Raw genomic sequence first — 17314 nt, 5'->3', positions numbered from 1 at the left:
CGCTAAGTATTTACCTCCATATTTTCAAGAACAACAAGCCGGGGCCTTTCATAAATTAATCCAAGGTAATAAAACAGTGGAAGAATATGAAATAAGGTTTATGGAGCTTGTGAAATACATTCATTACTTAGATTCTGATGAACGTTAAGCTAAACGTTTCATATATGGGTTAAACCCTCGCATCAGGGCCTTGGTTAGGATGTGGAAGCCATCATCAGTAGCCGAGGCAGTAGAATGTGGCCATTATGCAGAAGAGCATCTAGGAATAAAAAAAGATGTCGGGCCAACAGAATCTCTACAACTAGGGTTTCCAGGAAAGACTCCCCAAAACTTCTTCAAGGGAGGTAGCTCAAGACCACCGCCTTATGGTAATAGATTTACCCCAAGAGGAGTAGGAGCAAGAGCTCCCATGGTAGTTAATACTATAGCCACTGAATCATCAAACACAAGTCCATGGAAATCTCGTGGAACTGCTAATAGAGGAAGAAATGCGAGAGGAAGTGGCATAAGAGGACGAAGCTCTTTATCTAGAAACTCACAATATGATTCAAGAGGACCGACCCAGGTTAATTGTTGGGGATGTGGAGGACCGCATTTTCAACGTGATTGTCCAGAAGCTTCATCAAGTATATTGCATAGAGCAGGAAAAGAACCAGCACCAAATACCCAAGGCAATCATAGAATCCATGCAGTAGTCAACAACAATCAGGCAGCACATCAATCCACTGTAGTAGAATCCTTAGGTATTATTAATGGCATAAAATTCAAAATCTTATTTGATACTGGTGCCGCAAATAGTTTCATTTCGTCATATGCATTAAATAAATGTGGGTTGGTAGCTCACAAACAAAATGATTATAGATAGATAGAAATGGCCTCAGGAGAACTCCAATCCGTAGACTTAAGTGTGGAGGAATGCAAAATTGATCTAGGGGTCTGTTCGACTAAATTAAAAGTTTATGTCACAGCCCTAGGAACTTATGACCTCGTCATAGGTATGGATTGGTTAGAAGCTCATCAAGCTTGGGTAGACTGTTATGGGAAAAGAATTCTAGGTATAAATGATGAAGGAGAGACTATCCAAATTGAAGGTATCAAGAGAAAAGCATCTTTACGCTACATATCAACAATGCAAATGAAAGGTTGCTTAAGGAAAGGTTGTCAGGCATATGCAGTTCAAGAAGTAACCAAGGAAAAAAGACCATCCTTAGAACAATATTTAGTGTTAGCTGAATTTCCAGATGGATTTTCAAAGGAACTACTAGGATTACCCCCCGAAAGAGAGTTAGATCTCACAATAGAATTGAAACCTAGTACACAACCAATCTCTAAAACACCTTATAGAATGACAGCACCAAAACTTCGAGAATTGCAAATTCAATTGAAGGAACTGTTGGATATAGGACACATACGGCCCAACGTTTCACCTTGCAGTGCTCTTGTAATTTTTGTCAAGAAGAAAGATGGTTCCTTACGGTTATGCATAGACTACCGAGAATTGAATCGAGCTACAGTAAAGAATCGGTATCCAATGCCTCGAATTGATGACCTCTTCGACCAAATGAAAGGAGTTGTTGTCTTTTCAAAAATTGATCTACGATCAGGTTATCATTAGCTAAGGATTACGGAAAGCGATATTTCTAAGACTGCATCCCGAACATGCTTTGGGCATTATGAATTCACTGTGGTACCATTTGGGTTGACTAATGCACCAGTAGTATTACAAGTTTTCTTAGATGATATTCTCATCTACTCCAAGAATGAAAAAGAGCATGAAGACCATTTATGGATAGTATTATCTTGCTTCAGAAAACACCAGTTATATGGAAAGTTATCCAAGTGTTCTTTCTTTCAGAAAAAGATTCATTACTTAGGTCATATCATATATGGTGAAGGAATCTCAGTAGATCCTGAGAAGGTAAAGGCAATCACGGAATGGCCAATACTGAAAAATGCACATTATTACAAATCACTTGGTTTACTAGATCATATTGTGTCGTAGATGGGTTGTGTCTTGAGGGTCTAAGTCAAATTTGTATTCCTTCTTTGAGTCTTGTAAATGAAAATTCTTATTTATTAGAGGATTGGAAAAATAATTAAATCACCTCATGTGTAAATTAATTAATTTTTCTAACAAAATAAAATTAAATCCTAAGCCAAAAAATTAATTAATTGGAGTCAAATTAAAAGAGTCAATTTTTAAAGGTCCTCCACCAAGGGAACATTGTATATTTCAAGAAAATTTGGACCGTTGGACCTTGGTGGCTAAGTCAAAGTCAATTTTTTTAGGAAATTAGCTCAAAATAATTAGTTTGGAGCTAATTAAAATGGAATTAAATGATAAATTCGAAAATTCCTCAAAAATAAAAAATCAGTGGCCAAGATTAAAAGATATTGAAGTGTTTATCAACGGCCGAGATTATTTTGACAAGGATCAAAGAAACTAGTCGTTACTTTTCCATTTGGAAGATTTATCTATAAATTAGGGAGTTAGTTGTGTCTCTAGTCATCTTGATCTCTGGCTAGAATTGCTGCTAAAGCATTTTGTAAACTAGTGTCCTGCTGGGAACTATTTTTTCTACTATAATAAAAGACTTTGGGGTGCAACTCGAGGTGTTCTTATCACTGATTTGGCGTATGTATTGACTGCGGGCTTCCTATGTGATGCGCTGAGGTGATTCTGTGGGACAGACTGAGAGTTGATTGGCTGACGCACAGCTAGAGAGGGTGACGCAGTTCCAGAGGAGTGTGTGGAGCATCTTTCGCTGTACAGCACAAGGAACAGCCGGAGTCACTGTGGGATTCTTCATTCGATTGTTGATCAGTCGGAATATCTGTCTCCGGATAGAGGTATTGCTGCCAAGCATCTTCTCTGAACGGTGAGCCATTTCTGGCACCCTAGTTGTATTCAGAATTTGCTTAATAATAAAATCCTCTATACGTTGCACCGGTTTTCCCGCATTCAGTTTTTCCGAGGAGGATTGTCCAAAAATAACGATGTCCCTTATGTTGTCTCAGTGTATTTCAGTTGTTGATCTGTATATTTGTGAAGGCTGCATTTGTGTTTACTTCGATATTTATGCATTTAAATAACTTGTTAATACAAAGAACAAGTAGGAGATAGCAAACCAGAAAATGCAGTAGGGGTTTCTGATGTGTTAGATTCAAAAATTCTCACATGCTATCAGAGCGATTGTAGGTCAAGGAGGACTGAAGACACCGGCAGAAGAAATCTGAGGATTTCTAGCAGAGAAGTAGCTGTCTCGAGAGACGGCGTTGTTCCAGAGCTGAAGAGGCAAGAAGAGTGACGCAGTGCAAAGAGGGTGACGCAGAGGCTTACGCAGAGCTTATGTCAGCATTTTGAGCCAAGAGAAAGGCCAACGCAGAGGCAGAGGGGGGGGCATATTAGGCCTATGTAGTGCCTAGTCATCTTTCTCAATAAGGAACGATCGACGCTAAGGCCAGGAGGAGTTGATCCAGCTCTCACTGTGATTGCGCAAAGCCAGAAGGGCTCAGGTTCTTTAGTTGTCGGGGCTAAGAGAGTTGTGCAGATTGTGATTTGAGGAGCTGGTGGGACGTTGTTTCTGTCTTTGCAGAACAGTGTTTAAGAAGATGGAACCAAGGTAGAGGGAAGCACTACCTCGACGGATTTCTAGCCAAGATATCCAAATCCGAGTTGCAGCAGCAAAGGGGTATTGGAGAGGATTGATTCGACAGTTGGCAAGAGGATTTCCAAGAGGAAAGTCGAGACTCAGAGGGAGTCTAGAAGAGGAGCAGAGATGGCAGTGAACAGATTGAGGGATCAGGACAGATTGGACGAGGCTTCCAATTTTGTCATCTGGAAGGCCAAGATCCTGGCAATCCTGGATAAACATCGCATCAAGAACTATGCCTTGAAAACCGTAGTTGTCCCAGTTGACCCGAATGCAAATGAGAAGTATGAGGAGGCCATGGCGAAGGCGAAATGCATGATCCTAGACAGGGTCAAGGATCATGTCATACCACATATTGTTGAGAAGAACACAACAAATGAGATGTGGTAGATGTTGACCACCTTATACCAGGGCTCTTCCGTGCAGCGGAAAATGTTATTGGAGAATCAGCTGAGGTCATATCTGATGCAGAAAGGAGAGGAGATAGATCACTTTCTCCTCAGATTACAAGGAATTCGCGACCAGCTTACTCTTGTGGGGTCTACACCGGATCCAAAGTTTATGGTTAGGACTGCTCTGAATGCAGTCTCAGAGTTTGTCCAGAGCATTTTGGGTAGAGCGACTCTCCCCAGCTGGGAAGAGATGTGGGCAGCTCTTTGACAAGAAGAGATCAGGAGGTTCACCAAGGCGAGGAGTAGTGGTAAGGGAGTTCAAGTCAAGAAAGAGGAGGAGGAGTATGCAGCTCTAGCATTTGCGAGACAGCAAGTGAAGAGGAAGAAGAAGGACATCTCCAAGGTCAAGTGCTTCAACTGTGGGGAGCTAGGACATTATGCATCTCAGTGCCCCAGGAAGAAAGGCAAAGGAGAAGCTTCTGGCTCAAAGGCAACTCCTGCAAAGACAAAGAAGGATGTGGAGACTGATGACGATTGTGTCATGAGTGCTCATGCACCTCTAGAGAAGAGGTGGGGTGACATCGAGTTGTAGTCAGGAGGACTACATGCGGGGGTAGGATCCTTGAGGCACCCAAACTCTTGGAACACATTTGGCTACTCGAGCCCTTAAAGACAATAGCATGATGACAAGTGTCCGGTGGAGCAAGGTGTGATGGAGCGGCAAGGCAGTGCTAGAGTGCAGAAGTCTATAGCAGCGCAGTGAAGGTTGCAGCAGTACGAGAGGCACATAATAGGTTGAGCAGCGCAGTGGCGGTAGAGGGAGCACAGGATAGCAGCTTTGGTGGCTTCAGCATCACGAGGCTTCCAGATTAACCGGGATGTCAATATTTGGGTGAAGTCAGTTACTTGCTTCTCGGTAACTGAGTTGCAGTGCAGCATTTAGTAGTGGCAGTGCTATGGGCAGCATGATGCAACGTTTTGAGAGGGAGTTGCAGTACAGATGTAGCAGTGGCAGTGGCAGTGTAATGGGCAACAGTGCAGTGGATGTGAGGCAGCAAGCCAAGCATTAATACGGGTACCGATATCAGTGTGATGGTTCTATGGTGAAGCATTAGTAGAGCACATTCCTCGCTAAGAGGGAGTGTTGATTTTTGGTAGCATCAGATGTGCGCTAGCCATGAAAATTGGTGGAGAGGCTAAGGCACATGAAATCTCCAAGACCCGGAAATCGTTTGAAGAAATTCCACCCGGGTGAAGAGATATTAAAATAATTAATATTTTTAATGAGTTCCTAAGTCTAAACTTAGGAAAATAAAAATATTAATATAATATGGGTGAGAAAGTTCTAAATAACGAGGATGAAGCCAGATCTAATCTTAGCCGTTGATTATGGACTTAATCTCAGTTGTTGAATCGTCAACAGGAAAAGTATAAGAGTCTTGATGGTCAGTTGGAGACACACTAAGAGAGATCAAGAATTCGATTTTCTGGGGTTGGGTTTGTTGAGGAAATCGAGTGAGTGATCAGTTGCAACAGGGGCAGTTCAGCAAGGGATTTCAATCCAAGGCTGAAGAATGCATATCAAAGAGGCAACAGAGTGCCGGGAGAGGCAGCGCAGAGCCCAGGAGGGTTGATGCAGAGATAGCAAGGGCTGACGCAGAGGCCATAGAGGGTGACACAGAGGGCGCAAAGAGCTTCAGAGGCTACACTGAGCTGATTCTGTGGGATAGACTGAGAGTTGATTGGCTAACGTAGAGCCAGAGAGGGTGACGCAATTCCGAAGAGGGTGATGCAGTTCCAGAGGAGTGCGCAGAGCAGCTTTTGCTGTCCAGCAAAATGAACAGCTGGAGTCATTGTGGGATTGTTCATCCGGTTGCTGATTAGCTGGAATATCTGTCTCCTGATAGAGGTATTATTGCCAAGGATATTCTCTGAAGGGTGAGCAATTTCTGGCACCCTAGTTATATTCAGAATCTACTTAACAATAAAACCCTCTATATATTGCACCGGCTTTCCCGCATTGGGTTTTTCCGGGGACGATTGTCCAAAAATAACGGTGTCCCTTGTGTTGTCTCAGTTTATTTCAGTTGTTCATCTGTATATTTGTGAAAGTTGCATTTGTGTTTACTTTGGTATTTATGCATTTAAATAACTTGTTAATGCAAAGAACAAGTAGGAGATATTAAACCAGAAAATGCTGTAGGGGTTTCTGATGTGTTAGATTCAGAAATTCTCACATCAAGTTCCTTCTATTTGTTAATTATTGAACAAATTATTTACTGCTTCCTATAGCAAATACCGAAACTAATACACTGCAAACTTCACCAATTAAAATTATATGTGAAAACAAGTAACTCAGCAAGAAAGAAATACACAACACATTACACTATTATTTTTGGACAAATGTCCCCAGAAAAACCTAATGCGGGAAAATCGGTGCAGCAGCTGAGGGTTTGTATTATTAAGCAGTAGTTTTCTGAATACAATCTTTGGATGCCTTGTTGGCTATCTAATACAGAGAATATTATTGACAAAGAGATGAGTGAGATATACCTCACACTCTCACTGGTGTGTGAAAATTATGTTACTGTAGCAACTGATTTATTTTACCTACTTATTTTCCAATAAGTTATTTACGAAATCCCTTCAGTAAATATTAAAATAAATTCTACTGCAGATTTCACCAGAATACAGAAACAAATACATGCACAAGTATCAAACACATCAACACAAATATTTTTGGACAATTGTCATAGGAAAAACCCAATGCGGGAAAACCGGAGCAACAGAGGAGGATTTTATTAATCAACTTTTCTTGAGTACAACTAGGGTGCCAAACTGGCTCACCCAACAGAGATAAATCCTTTGGCGCCTCCCCTAGGCTCAACGTCTGTCCATCTAGCCTCTGCGCAGCTCCTAGACCCTTTGCGTCAGCTTCTGCCTCTCTGCGTCACCCACGCAAGCCCTCCAGTGATTGCATAGTCCAGTTGCCTCTGTGTGGCTCCCTCTGGCTCTGCGTCTGCCTCTCTAAACTCTGCGTTGGTCCTCCGGCATTGTCCCTGCCTCTCTGTTACGTACTCGCTACCTCTTGCTGCAATCCAGTCTTCTAGTTCGAATTTCTCAGCAAGCCCTACTCCAGAAATCGAACTGACTGGTCTCCCTCAGTATATCTCCCACTGACCCTCAAGCCTCCTCTTATACTTTTTCTGTTGAGTCTTCAACGGCCGAGATTACATCACTAATCAACTGCTAAGATTAGATTTGGCTTGATCCATGTCATTTAGAACCTTCTAACCCAGTTTTATATTAATACCCATTAATATTTTTATTTTCCTAAGTTTAGACTTAGGAACCCATTAAAAATATTGATTATTTTAGTATCTCCTTCACCGGGTAGACTTTCCCCAAACCATTTTTGGGTCTTGGAGATCTCATGTGCTTTAGCCTCTCCACCAATTTTCATGGCTATAGCACATGTTATGCTACCCCAAATCAACACTCCCTCTTAGCGAGGAATGTGCTCTTATAATACTCCATAGTTGAGTATCACCCTGATTATACAGCACTGGTACCTGTGCTAATGCTAGGCCTTCCTGCCCAACATCCGGTGCACTGCTGCATCCTGTATTGCTACCCATGGCTTTACCACTGCCACTGCTACATTTGTACAGCAGCTCCCTCTGCATCCATGTTGTTGCTGGTCCTTTCTCCCAACACTACATCTGCACTGCAACTCCCTCTGCATCCATGCTGTTGCTAGTCCTTCCTCCCAACACTGCATCTGCACTGCAATACCATACCCATTTCTGCCACTGAAATGGATTCTTTATCATCCCCATATTCTCCCTGAAATAAGCAAACTTTGTTCTTCTAAGTGTGTTGGTAAGGATGTCTGCCACCTGTTCTCCTATAGGAGTGTAGCTCAACTCTGATTATCACACATGATCCTAGTCTCTTCCATCCTTATTCTGAATAGGTTTACAAGCAATTTTCTAAGCCATATGGCTTCGCACGAATTTGTGCTAGCAGCCATATATTTTGCTTCCGCTGAACTTAGAGATACCGATTTTTGTTTCCTATTGCACCAGGAGGTCATCCCCGATCCAATGTTGAAACAGTACATAGAGGTACTTTTCCGATCCACTGAACTTCCAGCCCAATTTGCATCAGTAAACCCACTCAATCTGATATCCTTACTTCTAATGTACAAGAGTCCATAATCGATTGTTCCCTGTAAATATCTGAGAACATGTTTGGCTTCGACCCAATGAGCCCTCTTTGGTTCCACCATGAACTGACTGAGGGTGTTGACAGCGTAACAAATGTCTAGCCTGGTATTGACCAGATACATCAGGGACCCTATGCGCTGCCTGTATAAGGTGGGATCGACATCTTTGTCTTCTAATACATCAATTCTCTTCCAGTTGGTGATCATTGGAGTAGCCATCGGCCTACAGTCCTGCATCCTGAATCTCTTCAGGATCTCTGTAGCATACCTCCCTTGTCTAAGGAAGATTTTATCCTTCTGCTGCCAAACTTCCAGCCCTAAGAAATAATGCATATGTCCCAAATCCATCATGTCAAACTCTGTGGCTAGATTCTTCTTGCAGTCCTAGATGAGCCTGGATGAACCTATCAGAAAGAGATCATCCACATATAATACTAGTATTAGAGGCTCACCTTCTACATCAGCATAAAGTAAACTGCAGATAGAACATAAATATAAATCGCAGAGGACAAGCCAAGACAAGAGGACACACGATGTGGCGCTAGCCAGGGACAAACCCCACAATGTGGGGAAACCCTTGATCAATTCTTCTTTTATGTTCTTCAAATTTCAGCAGAGAAAGTGAGAGAGATAGTACATTTACAATAGAAGTCAATCACTTTCACTTTTGATATCATCATGAGATCAATTGAAGACATATTGCTTCAACTGATTCTCTAAGGTGACTCGTTCACCTATCATAGTGCTGCATCTCGTCTATTTGCTGCACATTACCGTGTGACACCTTGCTGTACTGTCACATGTGTTGAACCTTGATGACTGAGCTACTCTCACCTTCATGCTGCTCATCATGCTGCATCTTCCACGGTCTTATTCATCATCAAGCTGCCCATGCTCATGATCTCGTTCATCATTATGCTGCCCATGCTCATATCATCATGCATCATTATGTTGCCCATGCTCATATCATCATGCTGCTTATTATGCTACCCATGATCTCATACATCATGTTGCCTTCCTTCAGAGACAGATGCTCTTCCCGGTAGTTCCTGCTTTTCCGGCAGTTCTGGTTTTTCCGACAGTGCCGGCATTTTCGACATTTTCGACTTTTCCGGTATTTCCGGCTGTTCCGGCTTTTCCGGCAGTTCCGGCTTTTCCAGCATTTCTCGCAGTTCTGGCTTTTCCGACAGTTCCGGCTTTTCCAACAGTTCCGGATTTTCCGACAGTTCCGGCTTTTCCGACAGTTTCGGCTTTTCCGATAGTTCTGGCTTTTCCGACTATTCCGACAGTTCCGGCTTTTCCGTCTTTTCCGACAGTTCCGGATTTTTCGGCTTTTCCGCGTTTCTGACAGTTCCAGCTTTTCCAGCATTTCCGGCTTTTCCAGTATTCCGACTTTTCCAACATTTCTGGCTTTTCCTTAGGATCTCTCCTCTTACTAAAACCCAAAGACAAGTAGAGAGAGGAAGAGATCCAAGTGTGTAGAAATGACTTGAAGTCCTCTTCTATTTATACTAAAACGTAGAGGTTGAATAGACATGACTGTTGGGTTTCTGAGCCTACATAAGTTGTTGGCCGACTTAACAATTTGTCCATAACATAAATAAATTCATAACTTCATAAATACTTATCAGAATCAGATGATCTTTAGATCAATCCTACACCTCTCAATGAGAGGGATCCAATAAAAATATCAGCTGCCATAAATAATATGAGCCACATGGAGTTTGGCCCTAGTTGCCAATTTTAACACTCCCTCTCAACTAGGGAGAACTCCATCCGTTGATCTATATGTCTGACTGTACTATCTCTGCCATTAGTGCCCTGTATTGCTCTGCCCAGCTCTGCTCAACTTTGCTAGCTCTACTCAGCTTTGTTGGCTCTGCTCTACTTTTCTCAGCTCTGTTGGCTTTGCTCTGCTCTGTTGGCTCTGTTCTGCTCTGTTGGCTCTGTTGGCTTTGCTCTACTCTGCTCAGCTCTGCTAGCTTTGTTGGCTCTGCTGGCTCTGCTCTGTTCTGCTCAGCTCTGCTGGCTCTGCTCAGCTCTGCTGGCTCTGCTCTGCTCTGTTGGCTTTGCTCTGTTCTGCTCAGCTCTGCTGGCTCTGCTCTGCTCTGCTGGCTTTGCTCTGCTCTGCTCAGCTCTATTAGCTCTGTTGGCTTTGCTCAACTCTGTTGGCTCTGCTCTGCTCTGCTCAACTTAGCTCTGCTGAACTATGAAGAAGAAGAATTGATCGAGAATGTCTCATACCATTCTCCACTGACTCGAAGTCAGTCTCAGAGTGCGTACCACTAGTCCCAGACCAGTCTCAACCGACCCAAAGTCAGCGTCATAGTGGGTACCACTCCTACCACTGGTCCCAGACCAGTATCATCAGTCTCAGAGTGTGTACCACTGGTCCCAGACCAGTCTCAACCAACCCGAAGTCAGCGTCATAGTATGTACCACTCTCACTGGTCCCAGACCAGTCCTACACTAACCCGAAGTCAGTCTCAGAGTATGTACCACTGGTCCCAGACCAGTCTCAACTGACCTGAAGTCAGCGTCATAGTAGGTACAACTCCTACCACTGATCCCAGACCAGTATCATTGATCCCAGATCAATGAAGGTCATCCTAGTGTAGGGAGTACGGTAGATACAACGATGCGCCCATCGGTACTACTATGGTCCCTATCTACATTTCCATGCTCATTGATCAGATGCGAGGTACATCCCATGAGTCCCTGACTGCATGAGTAGGATGCCTCGATGGGAGAACTTAATCAATCCCGTCCACACAGGAGAACTAATCATCCTGCTACAATTGTCATGGAGAACACATCATCTAGACCTCACAAGAGAACTAATCATCCTGCTACATTTTGTCATGGAGAACACATCATCCAGACCTCACAAAAGAACTAATCATCCTGCTACATTTTGTCATGGAGAACACATTATCCAGACCTCACAAAAGAACTAATCATCCTGCTGCACAGGAGAGCTAATCATCCTGTCCCACAAGAGAGCGAATCATCTTGTCCCACAAGAGAGCAAATCATCTTGTTCCAGTGCGCACCACCAGGGGAGGGTGAGTCACCCTGTGGTCGTATGTTGCTCCAGTAAGAACCACAAGCCCCCAGAGCTCCCAGAGCTCAATGTATGCAACATGCAGGACCCTTTTACAAGGGTCTCTCGACAACTCCAAGTCGTTCAGGAAAATCACAAATTTGATCCTTCCCCGGGGCTCTCACAAAGTGTAGCGACCTGTACATCATCTCAGTGCGATGGAGCCTCCTTGCTCATTGACTTACCATATCCCAGATAAGGCAGTATCTGATGTCTATCTGTTGGAGCAATCATTGAATATGCGATTCCTCAATAATCGAATCCCACCTCTGGATGTCACAGAGAATCACAATGGTATTCATCATTTGTCCTCACTGAAGAGTTTCCACAACTAGGCAACTTCATACGAGGTCATACTCGTAGTTAGGTATCCGGTCTCGACGATACTTATAACAACCGACTTCTGCTTCCTGCTCATCCATGATATCGAAGAAAAATCCAAAGAGAACCAGCACTGAAAAGTGCTCTAGTGATCCTCCACACTGCGTGCCCTAGTCAGCATTTGAATAATCATGCAGTTTTCATATTTCCTGCAGTGTATCTCAATCCATGAGAGGTTGTGCCCCGAAGATACCTCAGAAGATTCTAGGCACCAATCCAGTGAAGCTCAACCAAATATGAGCTCACCATTTCCCAAATCTGGTCCGACATCACTACCATGTAACTTCTGAAAGTTAAGATCCTCGAGGTAGTCACAGGCTTGCAGTTTATCATTCCACATCCGGAATCCAACTCCCTCGTACTTCTGCAAATGAGAGGGTCTGCACCTGTTATACATAGGTTGTCCTCGTAAGGTGCCGATATGAGAGGTCTATCATCCACAACCTTCGAGTAATGGTTTGGATTAGTTTCACTCCTAGTGAATCTCAGCTTCATCTGACAGCTATCAATCCTCTCATACTACGCCTGGGGTGTTTTGCTTCAAGCCATAGAGGGCTTTCTTCCACCTATATACATGAGATTCCCGTTCATGAATCTCAAACTCCACGGGTTGTTCCAAACCTGTGGACCTGCTACATGAGGGGAATGGTCCCCTTGTAAGATTTTCCTTCAGTACATCTCAGACATGTACCTTCATGCTCTTTTTGAATTCAGGCATCCCGATCACCATCTGACTCACAGACCTCCGGTGTTGAGTCAATGGACATGGTCCCCAGTGGACTTGATACAACCCTGAACTCTAAAACATCTTTGAAAAATCTATTTTCAAACACGTACCTTTCCATCGATGAGTGCCACCCTGAAACCTTAAACTTCCATTTCCGAGATGGACACCAGGTTCTTCTTGCGATCAGGTACATAAAAGAGATTCTGGGGTTCCTTGCTTTCTTTGAAGAGTCAACCATTTCCTTGATGACCTGCATTACTTATCATTCCTCTGATCATTGAAGATGTCCCTGGAATGATTGTTATCTTCATCAAGAGATGTGTCTGTGCTATTCGAACACTCCTTTGAATGATGGCCGAACTTATTGCAACCAAGGCATCTGCCTTTCCTTCCACCCTTAGCGAAATTAGAAGAGAGATGTGGAACCCATTGATCCTTTTGTCTTGTCCCTATTGTCTTTGGTGATTGCTCTTTCACTCTTGCTTGGGCATTATCTTCACCTCAGCTCTGATACCATGTTAATTTTAGGTATGTTCTATGCTAGAACAATTTATTTCAATTTCTTTTCCACATTAGCAATCACATCAGCATAAAGTAAACTGCAGATAGAACATAAATATAAATCGCAGAGGACAAGCCAAGACAAGAGGACACACGATGTGGCGCTAGCCAGGGACAAACCCCACAATGTGGGGAAACCCTTGATCAATTCTTCTTTTATGTTCTTCAAATTTCAGCAGAGAAAGTGAGAGAGATAGTACATTTACAATAGAAGTCAATCACTTTCACTTTTGATATCATCATGAGATCAGTTGAAGACATATTGCTTCAACTGATTCTCTAAGGTGACTCGTTCACCTATCATAGTGCTGCATCTCGTCTATTTGCTGCACATTACTGTGTGACACCTTGCTGTACTGTCACATGTGTTGAACCTTGATGACTGAGCTACTCTCACCTTCATGCTGCTCATCATGCTGCATCTTCCATGGTCTTATTCATCATCAAGATGCCCATGCTCATGATCTCATTCATCATTATGCTGATCATGCTCATATCATCATGCATCATTATGTTGCCCATGCTCATATCATCATGCCGCTTATTATGCTGCCCATGATCCCATACATCATGCTGTTTTCCTTTGGAGACAGATGCTCCTGCTGTTTCGGCAATTCCCGGTAGTTCCCGCTTTTCCGGCAGTTTCGGCTTTTCCGACAATTCCAACAGTTTCAACAGTTTCGGCATTTCCAGCTTTTCCGGTATTTCCGGCTTTTCTGGCTTTTCCGGCTTTTCCAGCAATTCCAGCTTTTCCAGCAGTTCTGGCAGTTCCGGCTTTTCCGGCTATTTCGGCTTTTCCGGCTATTTCGGCAATTCTAGCTTTTCCGGCAATTCTGGCTTTTCCGGCTATTTCCGGCAGTTCCGGCTTTTCTAGCAGTTCCAGCTTTTCCAGCATTTCCAGCTTTTCCGGCTTTTCCGGTATTCCGAATTTTCCGGCATTTCTGGCTTTTCCTTAGGATCTCTCCTCCTACTAAAACCCAAAGACAAGTAGAGAGAGGAAGAGATCCAAGTGTGTAGAAATGACTTGAAGTCCTCTTCTATTTATACTAAAACGTAGAGGTTGAATAGACATGACTATTGGGCTTCTGAGCCTACATAAGTTGCTGGCCGACTTAACAATTTGTCCATAACATAAATAAATTCATAACTTCATAAATACTTATCGGAATCGGATGATTTTTAGATCAACCCTACACCTCTCAATGAGAGGGATCCAATAAAAATATCAGCTACCATAAATAATATGACCCACATGGAGTTTGGCCCTAGTTTCCAATTTTAACAGTGATTCTAGTTGTAACCTGTACAACCTATTACTTCTGATTCCGATTTCCACTTTCTTTTTCCAAATCGAGTGTTTGACATATACTTTCTCCTTAATGAAAAAAACATCATAGCGCTTGCCTTGAAGTTATGATATGGAAAGTAAGTTCATCCCCAGTCCTGGCACATGCAGCACATTGGTAGCACGGAACCGCTCTCCCATTTCTGTTTCAAAAACTATGGTACCCTTCCCTACTGGAGTGCACTTTTCCTTATTCCCCATGGTGATCTGAAAATTCATCCTTTCCTTCTGATAATTTGAGAAACATTCCTAAATTCCTATCATATGCCAGGAGGCTCCGCTGTCTATATACCATACCTCTGATGATGCAGAGCTTATCACACAAGCAACTTCTTCCAATCCGGAAGCCAACATAGAGAAATCGAAATTACTATCTCTTGTGCCATTTTCTGAAAATCTGCACGAGGCTCCTGACGTAGATGCCTATTCATCATGATCTCGATCCATAATTGATTTTCCCTTCCTGTCTCTAATAATTTCCTCTGATACCATGTGACATTTCTATTACTGCTGCAACTGATTTATTTTACCTACTTATTTTCCAATAAGTTATTTACGAAATCCCTTCATTAAATATTAAAATAAATTCTACTGCAGATATCACACCAGAATACAGAAAGAAATACATGCACAAGTATCAAACACATCAACACAGATATTTTTGGACAATTGTCCCCGAAAAAACCCAATCCGGGAAAACCGGTGCAGCAGAGGAAGATTTTATTAATCAACTTTTCTTGAGTACAACTAGGGTGCCAAACTGGCTCACCCAACAGAGATAAATCCTCTCGCGCCTCCCCTAGGCTCAGCGTTTGTCCATCTAGCCTTTGTGCAGCGCCTAGACCCTCTATGTCAGCTTCTGCCTCTCTGCGTCAGCACTTGGCCCCTCTGCGTCACGTAAGCAGGCCCTCCAGTGACTGCGCAGTCCAGTTTCCTCTACGTGGCTCCCTCTGGCTCTGTGTCTACCCCTCTGAACTCTACGCTAGTCCTCCGGCACTGTCCCTGCCTCTCTGTTACATACTCGCTACCTTTTGTTGCAATCCAGTCTTCTAGTTCGAATTTCTCAGCAAGCCCCGCTCTAGAAATCGAACTGACTGGTCTCCCTCAGTATATCTCCAACTGACCCTCAAGCCTCCTCTTATACTTTTTTTGTTGAGTCTTCAACAGCCGAGATTACATCTCTTTTCAACATTTAAGATTAGATTTGGTTTGATCCATGTCATTTAGAACCTTCTAACCTAGTTTTATATTAATACCCATTAATATTTTTATTTTCTTAAAGTTTAGACTTAGGAACCCATTAAAAATATTAATTATTTTAATATCTCCTTCACCAGGTAGAATTTCCCGAAACCATTTCTGGGTCTTGGATATCTCATGTGCTTTAGCCTCTCCACCAATTTTCATGGCTAGAGCACATCCGATGCTACCCCAAATCAACACGGTGATTCTGACTGATCCAGCCACAAAATGGCTAGTCCCTTGTTGCCTCTGCGCAGTCACTACGTAGGCCCTGCGTCATAGATTCTGGGGACTGCGTCACTCCTTCTGCAGATCGATTTTCCTCTGAGACTTCGACTTTTGCCCTCTCGGTCTCACACCCCAACTTCTGGCTTCAGAACTCGACTTCTCCAGCAAAATACGACTCTCCTCTCAGGCTCGCGCTGCTTCTGCGTCAGCGTATGCTGCCCAGCAGGAGCCCTACGCTGCCTCTTCCGGATCTCTCTCTGCCTCCTCTGTGATGTATTCCCGAATCAGGAAAATCTCCAACTGGAACTATCCCTGCCCCTCACTACAAGAAATCACATTGATCTTCTCTCTAGCAATTGTTGTGTTGCCATCTCTGAGAAATTCAATTTCTTGATCTCTCACTGATGTGTTTTCCAAATGCCCATCAAGCCTCCTCTTATAATCTTCCTGTTGAGAATCAATGGCTCAAATTAGATTCTAATCAATGGTTTAGATCATTTTGGCTTGATCCTCGTCCTCTTCTAGAAGTTTCACCCTCAATTTGATTAATACCCATTAATTATTTTAATTTCCTAAGTTAAGACTTAGGCGAAATTGTCTTCGGGTGGAATTTCCCAAAACGATTTCTGGGTATTGTGGAATACATGTGTCCAAGCCTCCCTGCAAATTTTGAGTGTTAGAGCACATCTGATGCTATCAGAAATCAACATCAAGAAGAATGCCAAATGGGTCAAAACGTTAGCCGAAGAAATAGGCAGAGAACTGTGGAATAATGCTATATGTTGACCATCATAGGGCTGCTGACTGGCTGGATGTCAAAAATGGAGAAAAGCTTTCTCCTATGTTTTACCCACTATTGGTGGGTAACAGTGACATTGGCACTTTTTCTTCAATTATCCAGACACCTTCTGGGTCTTTCCATCAAAGGTATTTCCAAGTGATAACACCCAAGCATAAATGATACTTGGAATTGAAAATGAAGATTGTATAACCTTCAAGTTACAATACTCAAACGTATTTTTAAGCACATTTGGTCTAATACAGACTTCCTATCCCAAGTGAACAATGTGAAACAATACCACAAAATATTTTTATCTTTGATCTGTGGCACCAGATTGAGAAGAATAATATCCATATAGAAAGATCATATTGAAACATCAAACCATTTATATAGTGAGATCCCAGGTCAATAATATTTCACCTTGTGTCACCAAAAGCAGAAATGCTTTCCTCTAAGAAGGACAGAAGCTTGTGTGGAGAGACATAGAAAATTTGAGTTGCTCCCTCCTTTGCAGCAGTCATCAATTTTGTTTTTCGTGTGCTGTTGTGAGGGGACAGAAACCCAACTGCAAAAAATTAGTGCAATATGAGAAACAAAAATACCATTTCAAATTGCAGATAAGTATGTGCTCTGAATTCATGTCAGTCTGCAATAAAAATGAAAAACAACTAAA

General features: G+C 42.8%; 1 protein-coding gene across 5 annotated transcripts in view; it reads right to left on the bottom strand.

Moving 5' to 3' along the window:
- Positions 1 to 17314, bottom strand: part of LOC149185505 (Tetrapyrrole (Corrin/Porphyrin) Methylase) — a 326245-nt gene that overhangs the window by 173772 nt on the left and 135159 nt on the right. For all 5 annotated transcript variants that reach the window (XM_089410709.1, XM_089410711.1, XM_089410710.1 and 2 more), the window contains one exon: positions 17062 to 17206. In XM_089410709.1, coding sequence (XP_089266835.1) covers positions 17062 to 17206 — 145 coding nt within the window. The remainder of the gene's footprint in view (positions 1 to 17061; positions 17207 to 17314) is intronic.

The sequence above is a fragment of the Pinus tabuliformis genome, chromosome 3_1 (genome assembly GCF_031772625.1).
Source record: "Pinus tabuliformis cultivar Carrire ecotype Pingquan chromosome 3_1, CPIR1, whole genome shotgun sequence".
NCBI lineage: Eukaryota > Viridiplantae > Streptophyta > Pinopsida > Pinales > Pinaceae > Pinus > Pinus tabuliformis.
The sequence above is the reverse complement of the archived record's forward strand: the minus strand, read 5'-3'. Positions and strand labels throughout refer to the sequence as shown.